Source organism: Galeopterus variegatus, unplaced genomic scaffold, assembly GCF_000696425.1.
Source record: "Galeopterus variegatus unplaced genomic scaffold, G_variegatus-3.0.2 Scaffold98, whole genome shotgun sequence".
NCBI classification, from domain to species: domain Eukaryota; kingdom Metazoa; phylum Chordata; class Mammalia; order Dermoptera; family Cynocephalidae; genus Galeopterus; species Galeopterus variegatus.
This window is the reverse complement of record NW_007726209.1, coordinates 1,076,048-1,102,105: the sequence shown is the minus strand read 5'-3', so window position 1 is coordinate 1,102,105 and position 26,058 is coordinate 1,076,048. Positions and strand designations below refer to the sequence as shown.

Genomic DNA, 26,058 nt, shown 5'->3' with positions numbered 1-26,058 from the left:
AGCGAGGTGCGGGAGCAACACCAAGGGTTGCGATCCCGTTGCCGGTCCCGGTCCGGTACGGGCATGACACTGAGGGTTGCGATCCGTTGCCGGTCACGAAAAAAGACAAAAAAAGGAAAAAAAAAAAAAAAAGTTAATGATTCTGAAACTACACACTAGTAATAGTTACACAACCTTCTGCATAAACTAAAACTCAATGAATTGTAAATTTTGATTTTATGGTATGTGAATTATATCTCGATTTTTTAAAATTAATGAAACTTTCCCTGATAGAGATTTCAGTTGCAGAGATGTATGCATTTGTTAAAACTCAGCTGAACAACTTCTGCCAGCCATCAAGGGAGTATTCAAAGAATGATGGGGACATGTCAAAGGACAGAAAACCCATTATGAAGGAAATTCCACTAGCCAAATAGGGGACAATTTGTACACCAAAAAGAATAAGAGCAATGAATTATAACACATTGGAGAGGAAAAAAAGGATCAGTGAAGTGTATTAACTACTAATGGGAGTTATAAACTGGATAACCATTTTGGAAAATTGGGCAGTAGCTATAACCCAGAAATTCCCACTCCTACATGCACTAGTATATGCCCAAAAGAAATGCGTACATATGTCCTCCAAGACACATACAAGAATGTTCTTCATACCACCCCTATTTACAAAAGCCCCAAACTTAAAACAACCCAAATACCCATCAACAGTAGAACCACTTAAAAAATCATGGTATTGTCAAATTATAGAATACTATACAGCAATGCGAGTGTACTATTGCCACATGCAACAACATAAACAAGACTCACAAATATAAAGCTGAACAAAGAAAATTAAACACAAGAAGAGAACATGTAGTATGACTCCATTATAAAGTTCACAAACAGGCAGAACTGATCTATGGTGTTAGATTCAGGATAGTGTTAGGGAGGGAAGCTGTAATCAAGACGGGCATTAGGGAGGCCTGTAGGACAATAGTAATTTTCTATTTCTTGAACTGGGTGCTGGTGTCCAATGAGAAGTTTACTGGGGGTAAAAAGGGAGGGAGGGGCAAATGGAAAGGAGGATAGGTGCATCGAAGCACTTCTGTACAGATGACTACCAGCTAGTAAATGTAGAAAAACTGAAATAAGAAAAAAAGAAAATCACCGTTTTTAACTACCAATGAAATGACTGATTCAAGCAAAAATCAATGTAGACCAAAACAACTGAGTGAAAGTTTGTGAGGAATAGGATATTTGCTGTTTCAAAGAATCACCCCATGGATAACTTATTAATTAGAAAGGGAAAAGGGTACCTTTATAATGGAGATATCCAACAGACACCATCCTAACCAAATGATTAAACTTAACATCACCAATAATGCATGTAATCCTGATGTAATGGGAATGACAAAACAAGACCTAGGTAATGATCTTACCAAAGTTTATCCTAAATCTAACAATGATTAAACAGGGACAGGATCACAGGACATTCTAGAAACAACTAGACTAGACTCTTCGAAAAAGTCCAACTTACGAGAAATGCAAACAAAAACAAGGAAAATGTTTTGGATTCAAACAGACTAAACTGAATGCAATGAATAATCCTTGATCTGATCCTGAATCAGGAGAAAAAGGTATAAAAGAACATTACTGGGACAATTGGAGAGATCTGAATATAGACTACATATTAGATAACCTTACTGTATCAATTTCTTTACAATTTTTGTTTGTTTGTTTTACTTTTTTTTTTTTCTTTCAATTTTATTTTGTCAATATACAATGTGGTTGATTATTGTAGCCCATTACCGAAACTCTTTACAATTTCTTGAGTGTGATCATGTATTGTGCCAATATCTGAAAATGTCTTTATTTTTTAATTATATACTACCTGTAAAATTCTCTTCTGAGAAAAACAGATGCAATTTTGTTGTAATGTGGTTGAAAAGCCACACTGCATCTTTTTTTTTTTTCCTTTTTGTCTTTTTTCGTGTCCGGCAACGGGATCGCAACCCTCGGCGCCGCGCCCGCCCCTCGCTCAGCCAGTGAGTGGGAACCGGTCTGTATGTGGGATCCGACCCCTCGGCGGGAGCGCCACCGCACTCCCAAACGGCGCACTGTAGCAGTGCGCCACTGGGCCGGCCCACCACACTGCATCTTAATGACAAATTGTTTCATCACTTTTTCATAGGGGCATTAAGTCTTTGAACCCTTTCCCAGATTTTTTATTTTCACTTCACCCCAGGGTGATACAAGTGAGGGTGCACAGTGGTGAGTCTGGTGTTGGTAAAAAAGAAAGAAATAGAAGAGCATGAGCCACTGGGAACTTCTGTTCCCTGCTGCTGTTCTTCCTTATACCGTTTGCTCACACTGTGAGAGGATTTTTCCTACTTTTTACCTCAACTTGTGTAAAGAACAATCACAATCTAGGTTTTGCTGAAATCAAGCTGATCTTAACTGATTCACAAGTGAACCCAAAGACCCAAAATCAGCAATCACTGTGAACCCTGCATCTCAAAGCATATATGTGAACAAGAAAATATCAAGTCTCTCTAACTATCAAGTTAAAAAGGAATCTTTTTTAACTTCTATATAACACTAAATGGTTTCAAGGCAGGATTAAAAATATTCCTGCTTACCCACTAACCATTAACTCATACAACTTTTAAGAACCACAGCATATAAGACTATGATTTAACAATTATTCCATATTAAAAATACTAAACCAGAAACTAGAGTCAGAAATTTCTATCTGATTATTAGGCCAACTAGTAAAAAAATGACATTTAGTAGACACCCACTTATGCAGAACCCAGGCTCAGTACATAGTCATAAAATGAGTTGAAGCTCTTGTCCAGCTGGAGCTTATTATCCCTATGGCATAGGAAGATAAAAGCAGAATGACAGGTGGAAACACACATGTACCAAAATACCAGTGAAAAATTAGGAACCCTTAGAATGATCACACCTAAAGCTGACTGACGATTTCAGAGATACAGGAAAAGCTTTACCTGCAGAGTGTAATTTTTATGGATACAAATAAGCTGGTCAAGTGATCAAAAATTTCAACCCAGAATTCTCAAACTTCAATTCTGTAATTTTAGCTTTCATTCAAATTTTTAAAAAGTCATTTTCAGGTATTTCATTAACAAAATGCTATTTGCAAAAATAAGAACAAACCTTTCCACTCTGGCGGTGAGGTCCTCTGCAGGTCTCTGATTTGAACATCCACTAGGCTCCTGACAGGGAGTGGCAGGGCCTGAATTTTCTCCTCCTTAATTATTAAATAAAAATAAGAATACTGCATTTAAATGCAATTTTTAAAAGGTAGAAATCTTCTGGATTATGATATCTATTTATAATCTTCCTTCTTTAACATTATACATTTCCCCTATGACTAGAACAGGAGATAAGATACGAGCTATTACTAATCTTGAAGTTTGGATCTGGAAAAAAATAAGTGGAAATAAGGCAATTACTCAGTTGAAGGTCACCAAGTTTAAGGTCAGAGGTAAAGCATGAAGAAATATCAGTTTTGCAGGAGGCATGCCTGGCCATGGGTAGGCTTCACTCTACAGCAGTGCTGTCCAATACGGTAGCCACTAGCCACATGTGGCTACTGAGCACTTGAAATGAGGCTACTGCAGGTGAGTGACTAAATTTCTAATTATGTAAACAAATAAATAAATAAAGATACAATAATCACAATACTTTGCTGAACTTTCAAAAGGGCAGAAAAGAACTAAGGCCAACAGAGGTGAGAAGGCAGGAGGAGTGAATCAGCAAGAAAATGGTAAAGGGCCATAAAAAGTGATTACATTGTATAATGTTGAATATACTAATTATATAGATTTAAGCATCACATATAGCATCAATGCTACTCCATAGATATGCACAATGAATTATATTTCAATTAAAATTTTTAAAAAATAAAATAAAAATAAAAACTCTTTCAATAAGCATGAAATAAATGACAAGAAAAGTAAATAAAATTTTAATTATACTTAATTTTAATTTAAATAGCCACATGTGACTGTTACTATATTATTGAACAGCACAGCTCTAGAGGCCAAGTTTGATCCTGGGAATGGCTCTAGACTCACGTTGGTCCAAGGGATCAGCTTCTGCTGACCAAAGTGACTCCTTAGAGAGTCTCTTTATATCTATCCTATTATTCTTTGAAGGATTCCTGAATGATGGAATTTTCTCCTGGCCCATTCTACAGGGTACTTATAGCCTGGTACTTCCTTTCAGAACCTGTCATTTCCTTCTTTGCTACTTGCCACCAATCTGATTCTTCTTTAGAACAGTAAGGACTGTGGAGCCACAAAGCCTGGGTCCAAGTCCCGTTCTGTCACTTCAGTAAGTTACTTAATCTCTGTGCCTCATCTGCAAAATGGGGACAGTAACCTCATAGGGTTGTTATGAAAAACACATGTTCATTCAAGTAAAATGCTTAGAACTTTCCTGACTGACACACAGTAAGTGCTTTAGTTATTACAGGAGTAGAAGAAATAATCAGTATTACTAAGTAGAGCTAATGGTGCACATCTTTTCCTACCCCTGCATTCAGTGGAATCACCTAAGTAGCTTGAAATCAGCCACGGTGAGAGTATTTACACCTTGGAAATGAGCAAGTATTAAAAAGAAAGGCTTGTTTTTAAGCTTTCACAGAGGCTTTTAGTAGACATATACCAGCATACCACTGAATGCAACCCTTGGATAAGAAGTGGTAACCACTGGCAGCTAGTGTGTGTTCAGTAGGAATTAACTAAGGACATAATATATCTTGATATCAGCAACAAATTTAACAAAATTTTTGAAGATAACCTGTGGAGAAGCCATGGGGAAAAAAGTGCTGAATAGCAGTACAGTGAGGTGAACCTATGACCCATAATCAAAGAGAAATGGATGGATGTCACACACAGGAAGACTTCCAATGCTATGCCACAGAGTTCTCTGCTTTTGGCATTTTATAAATGACTTGAAGATGTAGCATCTACATTTGTAACTTTATGGGTAACCCCTAAACTGGGTGAAATAGCTTATTAACAGTCATATTTAATTCCAATTACTGGATGAAAGGGAGTTTAGGAGGTGGGGGGAGCAGGGAAAAGCCTCAGTGAGTAAATAACTGATAAAATCCAAAATAACGAAAATTTATCAGAGGAAGTTTTGCCTTTAGGTTTAAAAAGTTAATTGGATTATCAGGCATAAAGTACCTCCTGACGGAAATATACATCATCACCTAAAGTAGTCTTGCCAAAAAAGAGTAAGAAAGAACCCAAATCTGAAAATGCCTAGAGTTTTAACTATCAATTTAAAGAAAATATTGGGAAGAGAGAACATTTACATAATTCCATGGGGATACAGCAAAATCCAGACTGTGGGAAACTACAGGACAAATTACCAATAACAGTGGGAACTATATATTAAATTAAAAGACCTTTCAACAAATAGCAATATATTTGACTCTGATTCAAACAAACTGAAAAAAAAAATACTGTAATATAAGTATCACCTAGATAATTGATGATAAAAAAGAATTACGGTTAAACTCTCTAGCTTTCATAATGGATAACAGAATTGTGGTTCTTCTAAGTTTTCATCTTTTAGATACTGACATTTATAAAGATGAACTCATATACAGCCTGAGATTTCTGTCATAATAATCTGGGAGAGGTGGTGGTATAACGATAGAGAAGACAAAAATTGAGCAAATATTGACAATTACTGAAGCTGGATGATGAGTACCTTGAGTTCAATTTCGATTCTCTCTACTTTCCAATGTGCTTGCATATTTTCATAATTAAAAAAAAATTTTTTTAATGGCCATTATATATAATCTTAAAAGAGTCTTTCCTTACATTTTAGAGATAAATATCAAAATATTTGAGTACGGGGCCGGCCTGTGGCTCACTCGGGAGAGTGCGGTGCTGATAACACCAAGGCCACGGGTTCGGATCCCGTGTAGGGATGGCCGGTTGGCTCACTGAGTGAGTGTGGTGCTGACAACACCAAGTCAAGGGTTAAGATCCCCTTACCGGTCATCTTTTAGAAAAAAAATATTTGAGTATGAGTGAAGTGCACAGGTGAAACCAATATTGGCCAAGTTGAAGACAGGCAATGGATTCATGGGATTTCTTATACTATTTTCTCTACTTATGTACATGTTTGACATTTTCCAGAGTGAATAATGTTTTTAAACCTATAAAGAACTGAGATTAGAGCTGATACTCACCTCAAATTAGACAGAGCTTATAGTTTGAGTATATCCAAGTTAACTGCCTTATAAAACAAAAACATCATCATTCTTTCCAGCAATACAATAGAATCCAGTGTCTACAACAATGTGCGAGATAAAACCCAAAAGTTTTTGACATACAAACAAACAGGGAAATCTGACCCATTATCAAGGGAAAAGGCAAACAACAGAACTCAACCCTAAGATAAGCTAGAAACTGAAATGATCAGACGAGGACATTAAAGCGGCCATTTTAACTCAATGAGATAAAAGAAAAATATGCTTGAAATGAATTAAAAGATAATAAAACAATAAAATGTGAATAAAGTGTACTTAGAAACTCACTGAATTTTTACAACTTCTTTTTTTTTTTTTCCTTTTTGTCTTTTTTCGTGACCGGCATCAGATCGCAACCCTCAGTGTCGCGCCCGTACCGGACCGGGACCGGCAACGGGATCGGATCGCAACCCTCGGTGTTGCGCCCGCACCTCGCTCAGCCAGTGAGTGGCCGGTCTGTATGTGGGATCCGAACCCTCGGCGGGAGCGCCGCCGCGCTCCCAAGCGGCGCACTGTAGCAGTGCGCCACCGGGCCGGCCCCGAATTTTTACAACTTCTATAAGTCCAATTATTTCTAAATAAAAAGTTGTAATAATAATAAAGAAGGACAAAATAGAAATCCTAGAACTAAAATGTATTACCTAATCTTATTTAAAATAAAAAAATTCACTGGATGAGCTTAACAGCAGAATGGAAATGAAAAAGTGTCAGTGAACTTATAGATCAACAGAATTATCCAATCTGAGGAAGAGAAAAAAGATTAGAAAATTGGGCCGGCCCGGTGGCGCACTGTAGAGTGTGCTGCTTGGGAGCGCAGTGGTGCTCCCGCCAAGGGTTCGGATCCCATGTGGAGACCGGTTCCCGCTCACTGGCTGAGCGCGGTGCAGACGCAACACCGAGGGTTGCGATCCCGTTGCTGGTCCCCGGTACGGGCGTGACACCGAGGGTTGCGATCCCGTTACCGGTCAGTAAAAAAGACAAAAAGGAAAAAAAAAAAAAGATTAGAAAATTGAACCTGTGGGACAATATCACAAAGCCTAATATACATGTAATTAATTTTGGCAAGATAGGAGAAAAGGGACAAAAAAAATTTGAAGAGATAAGTCACAACTTCCCAAATTTGGTGAAAGTCATACATTATGGGTTCGAGAAGCTCAGTAAATCCTAAACAGTATAAATACAAATAACAACACCCCTGGGCATATCATAGTCAATTTGCTGAAAACCAAAGAAAGAGAAAATACTGAAAGTAGCTAGAGAAAAAGAACATATTCCATACAGGGGGAAACAATTAGAATTTACAAAAATTAATCAGAAACTGTGGAGACCAGAAGACAGTGGCACACCTTTAGAGCGCTGAAGAAACAGTAATCATAAATCCCAAATTTTATATCCAACAAAGGTAACCACCCAGTACTGGCTAGCCGCCAAAAGTAAATGAACAAACAAAAGTATCCTTCCAGTATGAAGATGAAACAAAGACACTTTCAGATAAAAGAAAATTACAAAAACAAACCAAAAGAAAAAAGCAAGCAAGCAAGAAGGAAAACTACAGACCTGCACAATAAAAAATGAAAAAGGACTTTTTTTTTAGGCTGAAGTGAAATTATACCAGAGGGAAACAGTTATCTTCAAAAAGGAATGAATATGGAAAACAGTACAGAGGTTTCTCAAACAACTAGATAGAACTGCCATACAATTCAGCAATCCCACTGCTGGGTATATACCCAAAGGAATGGAAATCGTCATGCCGAAGGGATACCTGCACTCCCATGTTTACTGCAGCTCCATTTACGATAGCCAAGAGTTGGAACCAACCTAAATATCCATCAACAGATGACTGGATAAGGAAAATGTGGTATATATACACAACGAAATACTACTCTGCCATAAAAAAGAATGAAATTCTGCCATTTGCAACAACATGGATGAACTTAGAAAAACTTATGTTAAGTGAAATAAACCAGTCACAGAAAGAGAAATACCACATGTCCTCACTCATAAAGGGGAACTAAAAACAAACAAATAAAAAAAGAAAGATACAACAATCACAATAATTTGTTGAACTGTTAAAAGGAGAGAACAAAACTGAAGCTACCAGGAGTGGGAAGGGGGGGGTCAACAAGAAATTGGTAAAGGACCACAAAAATGATTACATTGTGTAATGTTGAATATACTAATTATCCTGATTTGAGCATCATATATTGCACACAAGTATTGAAACTCAATGCTGTACCTCACAGATATGTACAATTATGTTTGATTAAAAATAATAAATTTTAAACAAACAAAAAAGAGAAACAAAGCATTTTGGGAATGATAAATATCCAGGTAAATATATTCTGTTGTAGACATAAATGGACTATATCCATAATACAGTCCCCCAGTTCTGTATGCATCCAGAATTTGAAAGATCTACGGATATAAAAACCTCAAAATGAGACTGATAGCTGGTCTTCAAATTTTTCATGTGTAATTCCACAAAGCAGCATTAAAGTTAATGGGAAGTTATAGGGCATCAAATTTCAGTGAATATAAGGAAGAATCTTTCTAAAAACTAGAGCTGATCAATAACAGAATAGGCTTCCTAACAAGGTAATGAGTTTTATATTATGAAATCTATTCAAATAGAGGCTTGACTGGGATGCTGAAGTAGGATCATGTCTCAGTATACTAATATTCTAACTTCTTGGTTTACCTAAACTTATGTTGCCCTATACAAAACTATATTATATTAAACAACTCTGAACACAATCCTTAACAGTCTAAAATTTCTCTGTTGTCTTTTCTATTAATTCCTTTGCAGTCACATCTCTATTTCTACAAGCTCAATTTCATAATAAAGCAATATTATTCTCTTAAATACATATAGCATTTTAGGTTATATGAACAATTCCAAATACAAAGTGAATTTGAACTTTTCAAAATCCTCTAGGCTGGGAAGAGATTCATAAAACTGCTAATTGTCATAATGACATTCCTTGAACCACAGGACAATAGCAGAAATTACAAACCAACTATTCTGGTCTGCTGACTATTTGGGAGTGAAGGGAACATTCACGGACTTTATCCTCTTCTGCCACTGAATGGCATGCATATATATTTAAGAAAACATTTAAATTTTAACAAATTTTAAGTTAAATGAATGTGAGAGAAAAAAAAACATAGAATATATTTATTTTTAAAAATTCTAATCCGTGGCCTTTAAAATGAAGATTTTAACCAAAAAGGTATGTTAAAATTTACCTGTTGCACCATCTGACTTTGTATCAGTAGTAGATGGTGTCTCACAAAACTCTACATTTCCAGACTGAGAATTTTCAGAAGTGTTATGTTCAAATGAGGCAGACGGAGTAGACACTGAACTTTCTGACTGGCTGCCATTTGCCACTGATGTCTCACCTTTTAGTGAGTGCATCTAGAGAGAAAACAAATTGGAATTTAACAGATAAGACTTAGAATTTATGATGGCAGATGAGACCAAAATATGAGTTAAGTCAAGTTATACTCTGTAAAAGTACTAAACTCTAAGTATATGAATTTAAAATGTATAATCCCAAACATAACATAATCACATTATGGAATTCAACTGCCAACTGGCAGGGAATAAAAAGATTTTTTTAAAGCACACTATTGATTTCCCTTCAAATCAGAATTTTAAAAAATAAATAAATAAAATAAGTTACAAGTTTATATTAACCAACTGTCCACAGTGAGTGTAAATGAGAAATTATTGAGTGTAAAGTTCTTAAAATATGTCAAGCAATAGAGTTAAGGCCTTAATGTGACAGCAACTCTTCCTTGCAACAAAGTAATGGTGATGTGCTTTATGTGGTTGTTGTCAGGGGTTAAAGAGGAGAATAAGAAGTCACTCAAGTATTAAGTATAGGCACCTGCAACTTCATAACACTATTTTCAAAACCAGTCCAGAAAGACAGTATTTATTACCTTTTAAGTTTAATGGCATGGCAATTTCCTCAGTATCCAGAGGGCCTCCAAAAATATTCCAATATCAAATTTCTAACAAATCATTTTCCCCTATTTATGCAAAAAAGTTTTCTTTCTTACCTGTCGGACTTTGTGAATTCTCGTAACAAGTTCATCTGCAGAAACACTTCCTGCTATTACTTCCAAGGGAATTCCACTGTCTCCAATAAAGAAACTGGATGGAACACACACTACAGGATCTGTACAGTTTAATTAAGTCTAACAATTCATGTGAAACAAAAGGATAATTTTATGTAAAACTATTCATAACAAAGCAAATTATCTTTGCGAATTTCACAATATAATCCACTAACATGCTTATAATTTAAACCACCGTATTATGTGTGTAGTGCACGTAACCTGTAAAATGATTTATGATTTACTTGTATAGCATATGAGTGAAGAACATCTACTACAATTTTCTGTATCATAACTTTCTTTCTTTTACGTCCATCTTGCTGCTACTACCTGCCTCCACCAGCTACTTCTAACATCCCAACAAATTGCTCCATATTGCTTTTTCAGATAGTCACATAAAAAAATTCCCTATTCTGCCAGTAGCTACAATGTATTATCTCAAAGGACACTTAGTAATACAGTTTCCATAAATAAGAACACATGATTTCCTAAATAAAAATGAATAATTTCTAGATTTTATGAATTAACCAAAATGTAAAAATGCAATTCTTCATTGAAAGGATACAGATTTGTGAAAATTGTAGGCAGGCTTCACTGTAAAACAAAATGAAACAGAAAATCACTAGGTGAATGCAACTATTTCCCAAATATTGAGTTGTTTTTTTATAAAATTTACTGTACCAATTATAATTATTTTTCTGAAATTGTCAATTCCTTTCACAGTAATCAGCTGGAAGGATAAAAACAAAATGAAACAGAAAATCACTAGGTGAATGCAACTATTTCCCAAATATTGAGTTGTTTTTTAATAAAATTTACTGTACCAATTATAATTATTTTTCTGAAATTGTCAATTCCTTTCACAGTAATCAGCTGGAAGGATAAAAATGTAATTCTTATTTCAAAAGACTTTTGTTTTAAATATTTCAATTGGTGTTACTGAGATTCTAGAATGAGGCAACACATTATTCCATAAAACAGAATAAGTGTTCCCAGTTTATTTGATTTATAATTTTCAGATTAAAGTATGATTTGCTCTTACAACCCACAAGTTGGTGGCTGTATCTGGTGGGTGAAAATGGAGTTAGTATATGCCATGCTGTTTCCTCAGCAGCAAGTTAAGTATAGTATTCCTGAATACATACGTTAATCTGTAACAAGAAGATGTAATGCCTACTATAACTTACTAGTGCCTGTGATAATGTAATACTCTATAATAAAGGATTCAAAATAACCTAAATATTCACTAATAAAAACTGATTAACTATACAATCATAAAAAGAAAAACAGTATAGAAAAGTGTGTCAGGGGCCAAACCCGTGGCTCACTCGGGAGAGTGCGGCGCTGGGAGCACTGAGGCAGTGGGTTTGGATCCTATATAGGGATGGCCAGTGCACTCACTGGCTGAGCGCAGTGCGGACGACACCAAGCCAAGGGTTCCGATCCCCTTACCGGTCACAAAAAAAAAAAAAAGAAAGAAAGAAAGAAAAGTGTGTCAAAATGCTACCATTTTTGTAAAAAATTGGCGGAAAATAAATACCTGTTGATTGTGTTGCCTCCAGAGAAAGGAACTGAATGGTCAGGGATGGAAGACAACTTTTTTAACACCAATAAGAGAGTGATCAATGCAGATAAATAATTCCAAGAGATAAATTAATGTGTCCATTTAACAGAGTTTAATTTTTTCTGAATATAAAGCATGATCATCATGAGAATATTTGAAAATATAGGAAAGTATAAAGAAAAAAATTACCAAAAATCCTACCATCTCAGAAATAACCACTATAAACTTTTGATGCATTTCCTACCAATCTATTTTCAATGCATTTGATCTCCAAAAATATAAGACACAATAGATTCTATTAGAAGGCAGTCCATCATTACACAAAGATCAAACATCTCTATACAGATATTCCTGTACCTACTAATAGAAACTTCTATTTTTTAAAATGCTAGATAAATCGGTCTGTATATAATCTCAAGAACTGTGAAATTCTCGTATCTTCCACATTTCCAATAAACTCCTATATTCTTCCTGCCATTGCCAACTCTAAAAGGTACTTCTGGGGCTAACTGGTTAGCTCACTTGATTAGACGGTGGTGTTCATAACACCAAAGTAAAGGGTGTGAAGGGCTGGCCAGTTACCTCGGGTGGTTAGAGTATAGCCTGATAACACCAAAATCACGGGTTTGGATCCCTGTACCAGCCAGCTGCCCAAAACAAACAAACAAAAAGGTGCTTCTGGAAGATAATGAACAATGTAAATAAAATGATATGATATACTTATATTGATAGATTCTGTTTTTATTTTTTTTTTATTATTTTTTTTCCTTTTTGTCTTTTTTCGTGACCGGTAACGGGATCGCAACCCTCGGTGTCGCGCCTGTATTGCGACCGGCAACAGGATCGCAACCCTCGGTGTCACGCCCGCACCGCGCTCAACCAGTGAGCGGACCGGTCTCTATATGGGATCCGAACCCTCAGCGGGAGCGCCGCCGTGCTCCCAAGCGCCACACTCTACCGAGTGCGCCACCGGGTTGGCCCGACAGATTCTGTTTTTAAAAAACTCCTACAGATCAATAAATACACAGTTCAGTAACTGTTGTGACGCAGGCTATGATTTGCTTTATATAACATTTTTGTTAATATAAAAATTTTTAAATAAAGAAGTTTATAAGCTTACAGGTAAATTTCTGAACATTTTAATCTTGACAGTAATTTTCAAACACATTATTCATTCTGATATTATCAATATTAAAAGGACAGGAATACTATTTTGCAATTGCTAATGAATTAATGTTTGTAGGCACTGATCACCAATGGCTGCTAACATCATAGAGACAACAGGGTATTATGTGCCTTCTGATGGAAGACATATCACCATCTACGAAGTAGTTTTGAGGGAGGAAGGGGGATCAAATCTGAATCCACCTATCAATTTACAGGAAAGAGAGGAAAGGAACAAACTAAATGAAACTAACAGGGCCACTAACAAAATCTAGACAGTAGGAAATGACAGTAGGAAATGACAAAACACAGGTACAGAACAAATTACCTGGTTTCTTAAAAAAACAAATTGGAAAGAAAAAGAAAAAGAAAGAGAGAGAGAGAGAGAGAGAGATGGAAGAGAACCCTACAGACTAAGAGACTTGAGAGAGATCAACACATCAGTGAGTGGAACTTGATGGATCCTGAACCATAAAAACTGTAATAAATTATTAAAATTAGAGCTGGCCAGTTAGCTAAGTAGGTCAGAGCATGGTGCTGATAACATCAAGGTCCAGGGTTCAATCCCTGTACTAGCCAGTTGCCAAAAAAACAAATACATAAAATTATTAAAATTGATGAGACAATTGAAAATTTGAACACTGTTTGGTTATTTGATGATATTAAAGAATTACTGATTTGTTTTTGAAGTATTACAGTTATGTTAAAAAATTAGGAATCCTATATTTCAGACACATCTTGAAATATTTACAGATGAAGTGATATGACAACTGTGATTTGTTTCAAATTATATGGGATGAGCAGAAATGAGCGGGGGTATATATAGATGAAATAAGAATGACCATGAGTTGATAATTGTCAAAGCTAGCTAACAAGTACATCGGGTTCATTACACTATTCGGTTACTTTCATATATATTTGAAATGTTCAATAATAAAAGTAGAAAATGAAGAAACAAAACAGACTTGTAGATATTAGGTACTATAAAGGACCTATAAATGTCCTTATTCCTACCGAATTAAGTAGTTCCATTCCAAAAATAGGATCCAAAAGAAGTAGTCAAAAACATTCAATATATGATTTAGTAACTTCCAAGTTCTTGGTAACTGGAGTGGGATCACAGTTCCTTTTGATTACTTGTATGCATCACATAATGGTAGACTTGGAAAGACTACAAAAACTTGAAATTTTTTCAGCAAGACAAAAGGATATATTTGGAAAACGGCAGTCAGAATTTAAGTTTCCAATATGCCTTAGACATCCAAAAACATAAAACATCAACACTCTAATAGTCCAAGAGTATAAACATAAATCACAATCAAAGACCATGATTATAAAATTAAAAAGTAAAGAAATATTAAAACATAAACAAACCTTTTGGTATCAATTTTAATAGCAACAAAACTGTTTGAAGATGCTTCTGTTACTTTCTCATCTTCCCAACTTGCAGCCATTTGTGTAGACTGCTCATCTTCACCTACAAAACATTTCAAGGATTCTTATAACATAAGGCCTGAGTTTGCTGATTGCGAATGCTTTTCCTGGAAAAACTGGAACTTCTAATAAAACATAATCCCACAAATACTATTTTCTACCAAATATGAAAACTGAATTTGCCATAAAATGAAAATGTGACTGCATCCACTATTCACAAAGTAAAGAGTAATGAAAACAAAACACTGCTATTTTGATGATACCAAGTATTTTCTAAAAGTAGACAATCAAATTATGATGCAAATAGTATCACAATAATAAGTCACAGGTAGAAATGTGCAGTGCCTATTTTGGCTTTTGTACATATAATTTCACAAAATAAAAAAGTACATTACCCTTCCTTTATGTAGCACCTTTCTGTTGAGTTTAATGTCTCCATACCCACAGCATTTATTTCCAAAATTCCTCCACAGTATATAGAGGCAGGTACAATTCTGTTTGCAGTTTGGACTTGCCTTTTATTATAAGTATACTAAGTATAAAAGTTACGCTGAGCCAAAACTAATCTATGGTGATAAATTCAGCACAGTGGACCCCTTGATGGAGGGGGAGTTGCTACTGACTTGGAAAGAGTACACAGGAGACTTCTGGGGTGCTGAAAATGTTCTGTATCTTGATCTGAATGACGGATACATAGGTGTGTTAATATACACTCATTTAATATACTGTATGTTAGCTGCAACGAAAAAATGTTTTAAAAGTTATACTTATCAAGAGATTGTTTCAGCTCAGACCTGTAATGTCTAGACTTTGGTATAACCACTTATCGGTGGGCAGAGGGAAGTCACTGAAAAGTATTTCTGAGGTTAGCTAATTGCTTTCTCAAAATGAGTAACCTCTGCCAATTTGCACATTTATGAAAATATTTTCAGGCCACATTTTTTGTTTTACAAAAATGACACAATTATTTACCTACGTTTGTAACCTTCTTTCTTCCTGGGGGTTCACCCTCCTTCCCCAATTTAATCCACCCTTAGTCTTCCCCACCTCAGTTATCTGTTTATGGTAAATTCTATCTTTTCAGTTTTCAGGCCAAAAACCTTAGTTATTCTTGACTTCAGTTGACCATCTACAAAATATATCAAGAGTGTAACTATTTCTTACCACTTCCACTGCTACTACCCTAATCCAAGCTATCACATTTCACCTAAACAAGGACAGTAGCCTCCTTCCTAACTAGTCTCCCTGCTGAGTCTATTCTTCACACAACAACTTTCTTTAAAAAGAAAGATCACATCAACTCTCTGCTCAAAATCCTATAATGGCTCCCCATTTTCCTCAAAGAAAAAGCCAAAGTCTTTACAAGGACCCACCAGGCCCTACACATCAGGTCTCCAGTTATCTCTCTGACCTCATTTCCTTTTTCTTTTTTTTTTTCTTGGCAGCTGGCTGGTGCTCCTTTTTATTTCTCGCTATTCCTTTCTTTTCTATTCTTCAAATACGAAAGACACTCCAGTATCAAGGTCTTTGTACTAGTTGTTTCCTCTACATGAAATGTTCTTCCTCCAAATATCTACATGGTTCATTCTCAACTCCCTTAAATCTTAGCTCAAATATCACCTCAATGAAGCCTTCCCTAATTACTTTAAAATTACAGCCTTCAGACATTCCCAAAGCTCTGGTTTTTTTTTTCTGTATTACTTATCACCTATAATATACCATGTGTTTTAACTATGTTTACTTTCTGTCTCCCCAACAAGAATGAAGGTTCCATGAGGTCAAGAATTGTTTTCCATCTTATCTACTGGTAAGACTCAAATCCCTACAACAGAACCTGGCATACAGTAAGTACATGGCATATAGTAGGCACTAAGTATTCTACAGAATAGCTAAATGTCTGATACAGTGAGTATCCTGGCCTGTCTACGATACTTGAATCTTAATGCTGTACATTTGAATACATATTATGTGAGATGAGATCCAGAAATACCAGGAATGGGAGTTTGAGAAATCTGGCCATGGAAAAGTAAACAGGAACTAGAATGTATCCACAGACCAAGACCCAAAAGAATGCCCCATTAGCAGACTCCCAGATTTTGACAATGAGGGAAAATTACCATTTGCAAATGAGATCGTTCTGAATGGTCTTCAGAGACCATGGGGTGAGAATAAAAAATCCCCCCCCCTTTTTTTTAAAAAGATGACCGGTAAGGGTATCTTAACCCTTGACTTGGTGTTGTCAGCACCACGCTCAGCCAGGGAGCGAACCGGCCATCCCTATATAGGGATCTGAACCCGCAGCCTTGGTGTTATCAGCACCGCACTCTCCCGAGTGAGCCACAGGCCGGCCCTAGAATAAAAAATTCCAAGTAACAGATTGTTTTTGGTTTTTGGCGGCAGCTGGCTGGTATGGGGATCTGAACCCTCGATCCTGATGTTATCAGCACCACGTTCTCCCAAGTGAACTAATAGGCCAGCCCTGAAATTCCAAGTAAATGACTATCAACTAGAATATAGCTATATGGGAACATTCTTACTACAAACACTTCTCAGAGAAGGCTGTGAAGAGTGAGGAATCCTTTTCATTCATTCTTTTGTACATTCACTATTTTATTTCACATTTATTTTGTTTTAGGCATTAGGCTATGTAAACTAAAGATAAAACAAATGAGACATTGTTTGCCCTCAATGGAGCTTAAAATCTAACAGTACAAATAAAAAAAAAATTTCAAACGAGTAGACAACTATAAATATTTACAGTAAAAATGCTACGGAAAAAAAGAACTAGGAAAGAAAATAATGAGACTTCTTTATAATGGTCAGGGAAGCTCTCTCTGAGGTGACACTTAAGGCAAGCCTAAAGAATGAAAGAACCGAGCCACACCAAGAGCCAGAATAGTTCACCAAGCATAAGAAATCCATGTGTAGGATAATGTCATGGTAATGTCATGAACAATGGAAGCACGAAACAGAGAAGAAGAGTTAAGAGAAGCAAGAATCAATGACAACTTCCACACTTATGGTTTATCCAAAAGAAGTATGGTGGTGTCACTTACTTAGACAAAGAACACTAGGAGAGAAAAACAGGTTTAGGCGGTAAACATACTTTTAGGCTTGAAAATCCTGTGAAGGATCTAAATTGGGATGTCACATAGGTAGTGAAAAATATGGAAATGCTTCTTGTGAGGTTGGTGCTTTTTTCTCCCGCACCTATATGGAACTACGTGGGTAGGGTCTGCAGTCACTCAAAGTCACTGAAGCTTAATCCCCACTGTAACTGCTGAGGGTGGGAAGTCCTATTATGATAATTGAAAAGTGAGCCCTCTCTCTCTCTCTGCTCTGCCATTCTGCCATGTGAGACCCCTGCATTACCGCCAAGGAAGACCCTCACCAGATGTGTTCCCCGGACTGTGGACTTCCCAGCCTCCAAAACTGTAAGCAATAAATTTTGTGTCCTTACAAATAACCCAGTTCCAGGTATTTTGTTATAAGCAACAGAAATTGACTAATACAGAGTCCCAAAGGTCAAATCCCCACTGGCAGTGCCTGTCCATAATTTAACCTAATGACAACTGCAGCTGCTTGATCAGCAGATGTTAAAAATTGAATGGAATTACTCAAATTAATGAGAGCTTTCTTAATACTTACTGCTAAGTGGGATTATTAATTGCCAATTTCTTTATCTTTAGATTCTTGTTTTTAATCAAATTATCAACTATGCTATGAAGTTAGGTAGGGCTAAAACTTTAGGAGAAAACATTGTATCCTCGGTAGTATCAGCAGTATGCAAAGTGAAGGCACTTAAAGACAACAGTACAAACTTGGAAGCAATGAGTTGCAGACCCTAGTACAGCAAGCCCTTCTCAACTGCTCAAAACTTAAAAGGCTTTTGTGGTCTGTATTAACCAAAAAAGGCAGTAAATGGTATCTATCATTAACAAATTTTAGCCTGCCTAGCAATACCAGTCAGTGAACAGATACCATTGTTTCAGGCTCCTTGTCAGATTATTCTACCTTCCCAAGAAGAAAATCAAAATCATTTTCAGTTTTACTTCTTTCAATTTACACAGCTACAATCCTCGTTCAAAAATCCTTAATTTGTTGGCTGAAGTAGCAGTGATCTCTCCAGTCTCCTAACATCAATCAACTCTACGATATTCTTTATTTCATCCATGAAAATTTCACTAAGTAAAAACAACTTGTCTAAAATGTTTCTCATTTGAATAGTTCTCTGAAGCACAGTGTATCCTAGAGACCACTCCTTCCAGCTATCAATATATCTTTTTAATTCTTCATTGAGTTGGTATATTATTGTTGAGGTCTCAGATCTAAGAAAATCATGAATTCTCACAATATTCCTCAAAGTTATGAGCAGAGCTCCAGGCAATCTGTAAGTATTGCATTTCATGAGTCCAGTGTCTACATGTTCCGAGAGTGACACTAATCCTACTTAGTCTGGGGGATTAACTGGCTAAAACTCTAAAAAGGCTAACTGTATTTTGGAACAGGTCAAGGGACAGACTCCTTTGTCAAACTAAGTCTTCCTGCAAACATGCAACAGAGTAATTAATATTCTAAATATATGTACATGCTCATCAGCAAAAAGTTAATTGAAGATAGCTCAGTTGGTTAGAGCATGGTGTTGGTCAAGGTCAAGGGTTTGGATCCCCTTCCCAGCCAGCGGCCAAAGAAAAAAAGGTAATTGAAGAATGTATATATACATACAAACCCCAAAGTACAAGACCTATAACTTTAACTATTCCAATAATTTGCACTAGTGTTTCCAAGTGAGTTTCCAAATATTTTTAAAAATTAAATCTAGCATTTCTTCTTTCAAATTAACTGATTACCTTAAGAGTGCCTTCTAGGAATGTTTGGACACCATCAATTGTGTTTTTTGTTCAAAAACATGATACCATAAGCCTAGATTTCCTGACTTCAACACTAATTTAAATTATTACATAAATAGCCTACAATTGTTTAACTCTTTCCTTAAGAAACAAAAAAACAAGACTTTTTTTTAAAGCTGCTAAAAAATATGATTGTTAAGACAAGATGTAAATCATTTTTGGACCCTGGTGCAAGTCACCTTATGACTATGGACCTAAGTTCCTCATCTATGAAATGGGTATAATAAAACCTGTTCTACCTACTGCAAGGACTAATTTCTTCAGCAACAACTTGTTCTTCACTACACTGCATAAAGTTATAGAACTATTAAAAGACGTGAGTGAATTATGAGTAAACCATTATTAGACACAAACAGTTGAAGAAATACACTTCAAATTAACAGTCGTCACAAACATTGATTTGGATCATGTAATGAGAACGAGCAAAACCACAGAGGCAGAAGGTTTACTGTAAATCTACAAGATTTCAGTAATAAAACATGAGAATATGGAACAAAATAACCCAGAAGAACACAGGATAAATGAGTTAGTAATCGTTCTCGAAACTACGCAGATTTTAGGCTAGGAAGACAACAAAGGGAAGAACCAAGGACTGAACGTCTACTTTTTAAACTAATGGTAAAAAATAAAAACCAACTTGCAACAAAGTAATTATTCCATATTAGACCCCCTCCCAACACTGTCATAAAAAAATAAATTAAACCTCTACAAAGCTCAAAAGTTCACGTTTCAGGAACATACTAACACCAATAACCGTGTACATCAGGTGGTTTCTCTTTGTTGCTTACCGATGACACAGCTTTCTCTTTCTGACAGTCCACAACTAATTACGAACCCAACTGCTTGCCTAATGGCCCTTTCCTACCCCCACCTAAATATTAGGAACTAAACGGGAAGTGTTGCCTGAAATGTTGAACTAAAGAAAGTTCCTTTTTTGGGGAACAGGGTCCTTGGGGACAGAGAGGAACGCTGGGGAGGGGGCGGTGGAGGGTCTGGCTGCGTCGAGTTGGTCAGAGGCTCGGGGGGAACAAGCGAAGCTGGGAGGCGAGGGCCTGCTCGCCGCGTCCCCTCGCCCGCGCAGAGAGGTGTCGGCGGGGCTCAGCGCGCTTTGGGGACCAGGCCCGGACGGTGCCTCCGGCCCGGATGCTGGGAGAGGCTGGAGGTGGGGGCCAGGCCTGCTGTATCCCAAACGGACCGGGGAGGCGCTGAGAAGCCACGGGGGGGCAGCTCGGGCCTCTCGGTGCACGGAGGAAAGGATGGCGGCTCCCTGGGCCCTAAGGAGTTAGGCGGTGGGGGTCTGGCGGGCTTTGTGGGGACCCTGGCGGAGGGACTGCAGCCGCACCCGGGGAGCAGGGTCTTAGGCGCAGCCCTGGCAGTGTCAGCCGAGAGGTGCCCGCGTCTCGGAGAGGGCAGACCGGCGGCTTAGGGAGAGAAGACGAAGAAGGTAGGCCGGAGGGGCGTCCGGGCCGCACCTCGAGCCCCCGCCCCTTTCACCTGCCACGAACACCACGAAGACGGAGCCGCTCCTCTTGGCCGACGCGATGGCGGCCGGAATGGCGCCCTGGAACCACAGCATAGCTCCCCTCGGGCCCAGGCGCTCGCTCTTGTGTGGTAGCCCCGGTCCCTGAGCTGGCCCCGCCCTGCCCCTTCGTCGGACCCCGAGGCCCCCGCAGCCCCTGTTGGTCCGGCCTCCGTCTTCGGCTCCGCAGGAGCGCACTCGCCCGTCAGCGGCCCCTTGGGCTGTGCGTAAGCACGCGCTAGAGGCCCGCTCCCCGTCACGTGACGCCACACGTTGCCGTCGGCTTAGCGCCTCAGTGCCTTGTCTCGTTGGCAAGTCGGTGCGTACCCGCGCCAGCTAGGCCTCGGCCCCGAGGTACAGGAAGTAGAAGGAGGCAGTGGGAAGGATGACTAAACGCTACGGCACGTCGGCGGCGCCTGCAATGAGGCATGACGGGAATTGTAGTCTTCTTAGGCTTGTTTGCGTCCATAATGTGGAAAATGTATCTGTGGTTCCCGGGGCACGGGTAGGGAGGGCAGTAGTGAGAGCCACTACACAATCTATAAAAGGGAGAGGGGAAGTGTAGCTCTGACGGGGATGTGCTACTCTCGGCCTCACTGAGACCTTAATTCTGCTGGAAATCGTCTCCTCACGGACCTAAATGGGCTTTTGTACGGATTTACTCCGAGGCTTTGATTTCTATTGAATTTATCACCCCAACCTTGTAGAAGAGACAGGATAAAAACCACAACTATCACCTTCTGTAATACCATATAGCCCATGTGTCTGAGGGAAGGTATTGGTAGGATATAAGCCTTCACATTTCATAGGCACTGGCTAGAGATCATTTCAAAACCCTCAAAACACTAATTATTGCTATTGCCATAGCTGCCTTCTAAAATCACACAAAAGCAGAGAATATTTTCTGGCTACTTTCCACGGTAATACAAAAGAGAATAAATATAATGATTTCGTTTTCAATTTTATGAGAGAATGTCCTATAATCAAGATACGGCACTTTGTAATGGATTACCCTTAAAATGAAAACTGATCCATATTTAATATTTCCATGAAATTACATGATCTTTAATAACAATTAGCTAAAGACTTGTATGGTTTATTTAAAGTTGCATATGCTATTATAGTATACTACAGTTTACATTCTACATCAATTAAATTTCTCTTCCAGCAGTACAACCATTAGACAATCTTTGCAGGATTAAAGAGGTGATACATCCGAAAATACCCTTTTTGCTACAAATATTTTACCTAAAAATAGCTAACAAATTGCCCTCCAGTTTTTGTACTTTTTTCAGTCAGATTTCTCATATAGTGATATTATAAACTGAAATATAATGCTATTTACAGTTGCTCTTACATAGGACACCATCACTCAGGAAGAATTAATATTTAACATCAATTTTAAATACACTTCTTAAAATTTGATCAACCTAGAAATTCTTCCAGTAGAGCTATGTCTATAATTACTCCTAATATTAGAATTAAATAGTATAAGAATCATTCATAGCTTTTCATTCATTCATCAAATGTTCATTGCTCATCTACCATGAGCTAGGCATTGTACTTGGCATTGATAAGGAGGTGAGGCAGTCAGATGAAGGCCTTGTGTATTTACGCACAGCCCAAGGGACTGCTGGGACTATACAGTCTATGAGGAAGGCAGACATTGAACAAGTGATTGTAAGTGATGATGAATACCACAAGAAGGGAAATTCAGAGTGCTATAGAAGTGTGTGAAGATGTGACCAAGCATGGACTAACAGGGTTAGAAAAGGCCTTCATGAGGAAATGTTAAAAGAATCTAGGAGCTAGGGTAAAGGAAGACACCATTTCAGGCAGAGGAAGAAGCACTGTGAAGGCTCTGAAGTAAGCAAATGTAGTGCACTTTGAAGAGCTAAAAAATGCCCCATGTAGCTAGAACACAGAAAGGGGAGTGTAGTGCAAATGAGGCTGGAAAGATAGGCAAGGATCAGATAAGCCAGGGCCTTGGAAGTCATGTTAAGGATTGCAGTCATTTTTCGAAGGATTGTAAAAAGCCATTAAAGAATTTTAAACAGATGAGTTACATATAAGACTTGTGTTTTCAGATTGCAGCATGGCAATTAAGTACATTAGATCGAAAGTGGAATGGGTGAATGTGAAGAGACCGGTTAATAGGCTCTTGTCCATGTGTAAGGGAGATGGAGAAGTGAATACTTTGTATTTTGGAAGCAGACCCAACAGGTTTTTTGACTGATTAGATGTGGAGGTTGAGGAAGAATGAGTCAAGAAGGGATTTTAGGTTTTCATCTTGAAAAATTATAAACAAAGTAGTACTGAGATAGGGAACACTGAAGGAAGGGCAGGTTGGTAGGGGGGTGTGTGTGTGAAGATGTGAGTTCAATATTTAGACATGTGTTTGGAGTGCTGGAGAGACATTCACAAGATGTAAGGCATATAGATTTCGAGATCAGAAAACAGTTTTTAACTAGAGATGGGAATGTGAGACTTCTGTATATACACAGTTCTTAAGTGAAGCTCTGGAGGATGCTATTACTTAAGGAGATTGTGCAAAGTGAGGTGAGACAAGAGTATGACTGAGGTGTTAAAACCTCCAATATTTACAGGGTTGTATAAAAACGTATAAGTCAATAAAGGAGACTTACAAGGAAAGATAGGGGGATAAGTTGGAGTAAAATGGGAGAGTGGGTGATACCAAAGAAATCAAGGGTAGAGAGAGGTTAGAGAAGGGAATGAGAAGTTATGTTAAGTGCTGCTGTTGGGTCAATTAAGATGAGACTTTAAAATTCTCATCGTCTTGAGTAACATAGAGGTAATTATAAGCTTAGAAAGAGCAGTTTTGGTGGGTTCTTCTGTCTGGAAGCCAGATGGCAGTGGGATGAAGAGTGAGAGGAGTGTCAAGAAGGGGAGTCACTGTAAAGGGAAGGAGGAAGAAAGGACATTAGTAAGACAGGGATTTGGATTGGGAGAGACAGACTCTTTAAATATGGGAGAGACTTGTACAAGACTAAATGCTGATGGAAAAGAACTAGTCTTCAAGAAATTGAGCACACAGCAAAGAGGGAGGCCCCTGTGAAGATAGGAGGGAAAATGAGATAAATAGCAGATTCTGTTCATATTTATTCTGTTCATATTTATTCTGTTCATATTCTCCTCCTTGGGAGTTGCACTCAGCTGAAGGCACAAAGGCCTGGGCCCCTTGCATCATTTTGGCCTCTGAAGGACCTCCCATCTTCAGCCCTCCCTGGGATCATCTGAGACTTCTGTTACAACTGCATCTCACCAATGTTGTTACCAACGTAGTTCACTCCCTAATAATCCTCCTGCAAGCAGATCTGTCTGTTTCGTTGAACCCAATTGAGACAGAGCCCTGCCTACTCACTTGATGCTTGAAAGATTCATACAACTTTCCTTACTACTCTTTCTGCCCTCTCTCCAGTCCATCTTACGCCATGACATCATATCCATCTTCCCCCCAAATTATTTTTTTTTTGTCTTTTTCCGTGTCCGGCAACGGATCGCAACCCTCAGTGTCGCCCCCGTACCGGACCGGGACCGGCAACGGGATCGCAACCCTCGGTGTTGCTCCCGTGCCTCGCTCAGCCAGTGAGCGGGAACCGGTCTGTATGTGGGATCTGAACCCTCGGGCGGGAGCGCTGCCGCGCTTCCCAAGCTGCACACTATCCAGTGCGCCACCGGGCCGGCCCTCCCCCCAAATTATTTAACATGTTGGTCCCTGCTTAAAAATCCTTAGTGCCTCTGTAGTGTCTCCAAAAATAAAGTACACATTCCATAGCCCTTCAAAGTCATCTACAACTTGGCTCCAACCTACTTTTCCAATGTTTATTTCCTCTCTTCCCCATCTGACATCTCTAGGCCAACCAGCCTCTTTCATTCACTGTCTAGGGCATGCTCCTTACCATCTCTGTTTTTATTTGCATCATGACTCTGGCATGTACTTCTCTCCCTTCTCTCATTCAACAAATATTTGGGTGCCTATTATGGGACAAGTAGTAGACTTGGATAAAATGAAAGATCCATATACTGGTTATAATAGAGAGGAAGGAAGGGTCAGGGATGGATGGCCTCTTGGGGGAAGTCATATCAATGCTGTTTTTCAAATAGCCATGAATCACTGATGAAAAGTTAAGCTCCTTTTTATACCCAGGCCCTTAAAACAGAAGTTTGTTTGCTGGTGTGCAGGAGGCAAAATATGAAATGGGTTTGTAAAGCTAGATGACTACGCCAGTTGTCGGGTTGAGGAAATAGCTACACTAATTGTATTGCTAGGGTTATTGTCAGCCAGTTGTATTGTTAAAGCAATTCGTAACTAAAGTCAAAATGTTACATTATGTTAGTTATACTAAGTTTCCATTTGTATTGCCAGGACTAGGGCTCGGACCCTTCAAACATAGTACAGACTGAGTCATAAACCCTTCACATGCAGGTCCAGGCTAAGTAACTGGGAAAGACCCTGGGGATCAGCTGGTAGACAACACGAGCTTAGTCTTCAGCAGTAGCAGCAGCTTACAGGTCCAGTGACAGCAGCAGTGGCCTCTTGGGGCATCCCGGGGTCCTGGCAGCAACAGCCAGCAGTAGCAGCCTCCCTATGTGACCCCCGCCTCGTTCCCGGGGGCGGGGGAGCGCCATGGAGCAGAGCCACTCATCCTTTATACTTAAGTCCATAACCTAGGACACCTGTGCGCACATACCCAATTACATTAGTCAGTAGCCAAGTAACACCTGGGCGCATGTGCATTTGATGTTCTGCAAGATTCTGAACATCTGAGGGGTCCTGACCATATTCCTTCACTTTCCCTATAGGGTTATATCCTGTTATTTTCCTTCTCACTGCCACCCTTCAGTTCTACAGATGAAAGACTTCCCGTGAGCTTGGTTCCAAGGTTTTACGGACATCTTTTTTTACAAAATAAGTGGTTGCATTGCAACGAGCTCTTCTTTGAAACAGGCTCAGGCCTGTTACCAGGTCTAGAGCCAATGAAAAAGTCAGGATTCAGCTGGTGTCTCTATGCACTGGAAGAACCTCAACCACAACAGCTTGACC

At 38.5% G+C, this 26,058-nt stretch overlaps 1 protein-coding gene across 1 annotated transcript in view; it reads right to left on the bottom strand.

The window, feature by feature from the left end:
* UBXN4 (UBX domain protein 4) overlaps nucleotides 1-21,296 on the bottom strand; it is a 35,795-nt gene extending 14,499 nt beyond the window's left edge. The window contains exons 1-6 of the mRNA XM_008583589.1: nucleotides 20,969-21,296; nucleotides 14,505-14,607; nucleotides 10,968-10,996; nucleotides 10,346-10,464; nucleotides 9,524-9,695; nucleotides 3,157-3,250 (exon numbers count right to left, since the gene is read on the bottom strand). Coding sequence (XP_008581811.1) covers nucleotides 3,157-3,250; nucleotides 9,524-9,695; nucleotides 10,346-10,464; nucleotides 10,968-10,996; nucleotides 14,505-14,607; nucleotides 20,969-21,050 — 599 coding nt within the window. The 5' untranslated portion in view covers nucleotides 21,051-21,296. The remainder of the gene's footprint in view (nucleotides 1-3,156; nucleotides 3,251-9,523; nucleotides 9,696-10,345; nucleotides 10,465-10,967; nucleotides 10,997-14,504; nucleotides 14,608-20,968) is intronic.
* Nucleotides 21,297-26,058: the final 4,762 nt, after the last annotated feature.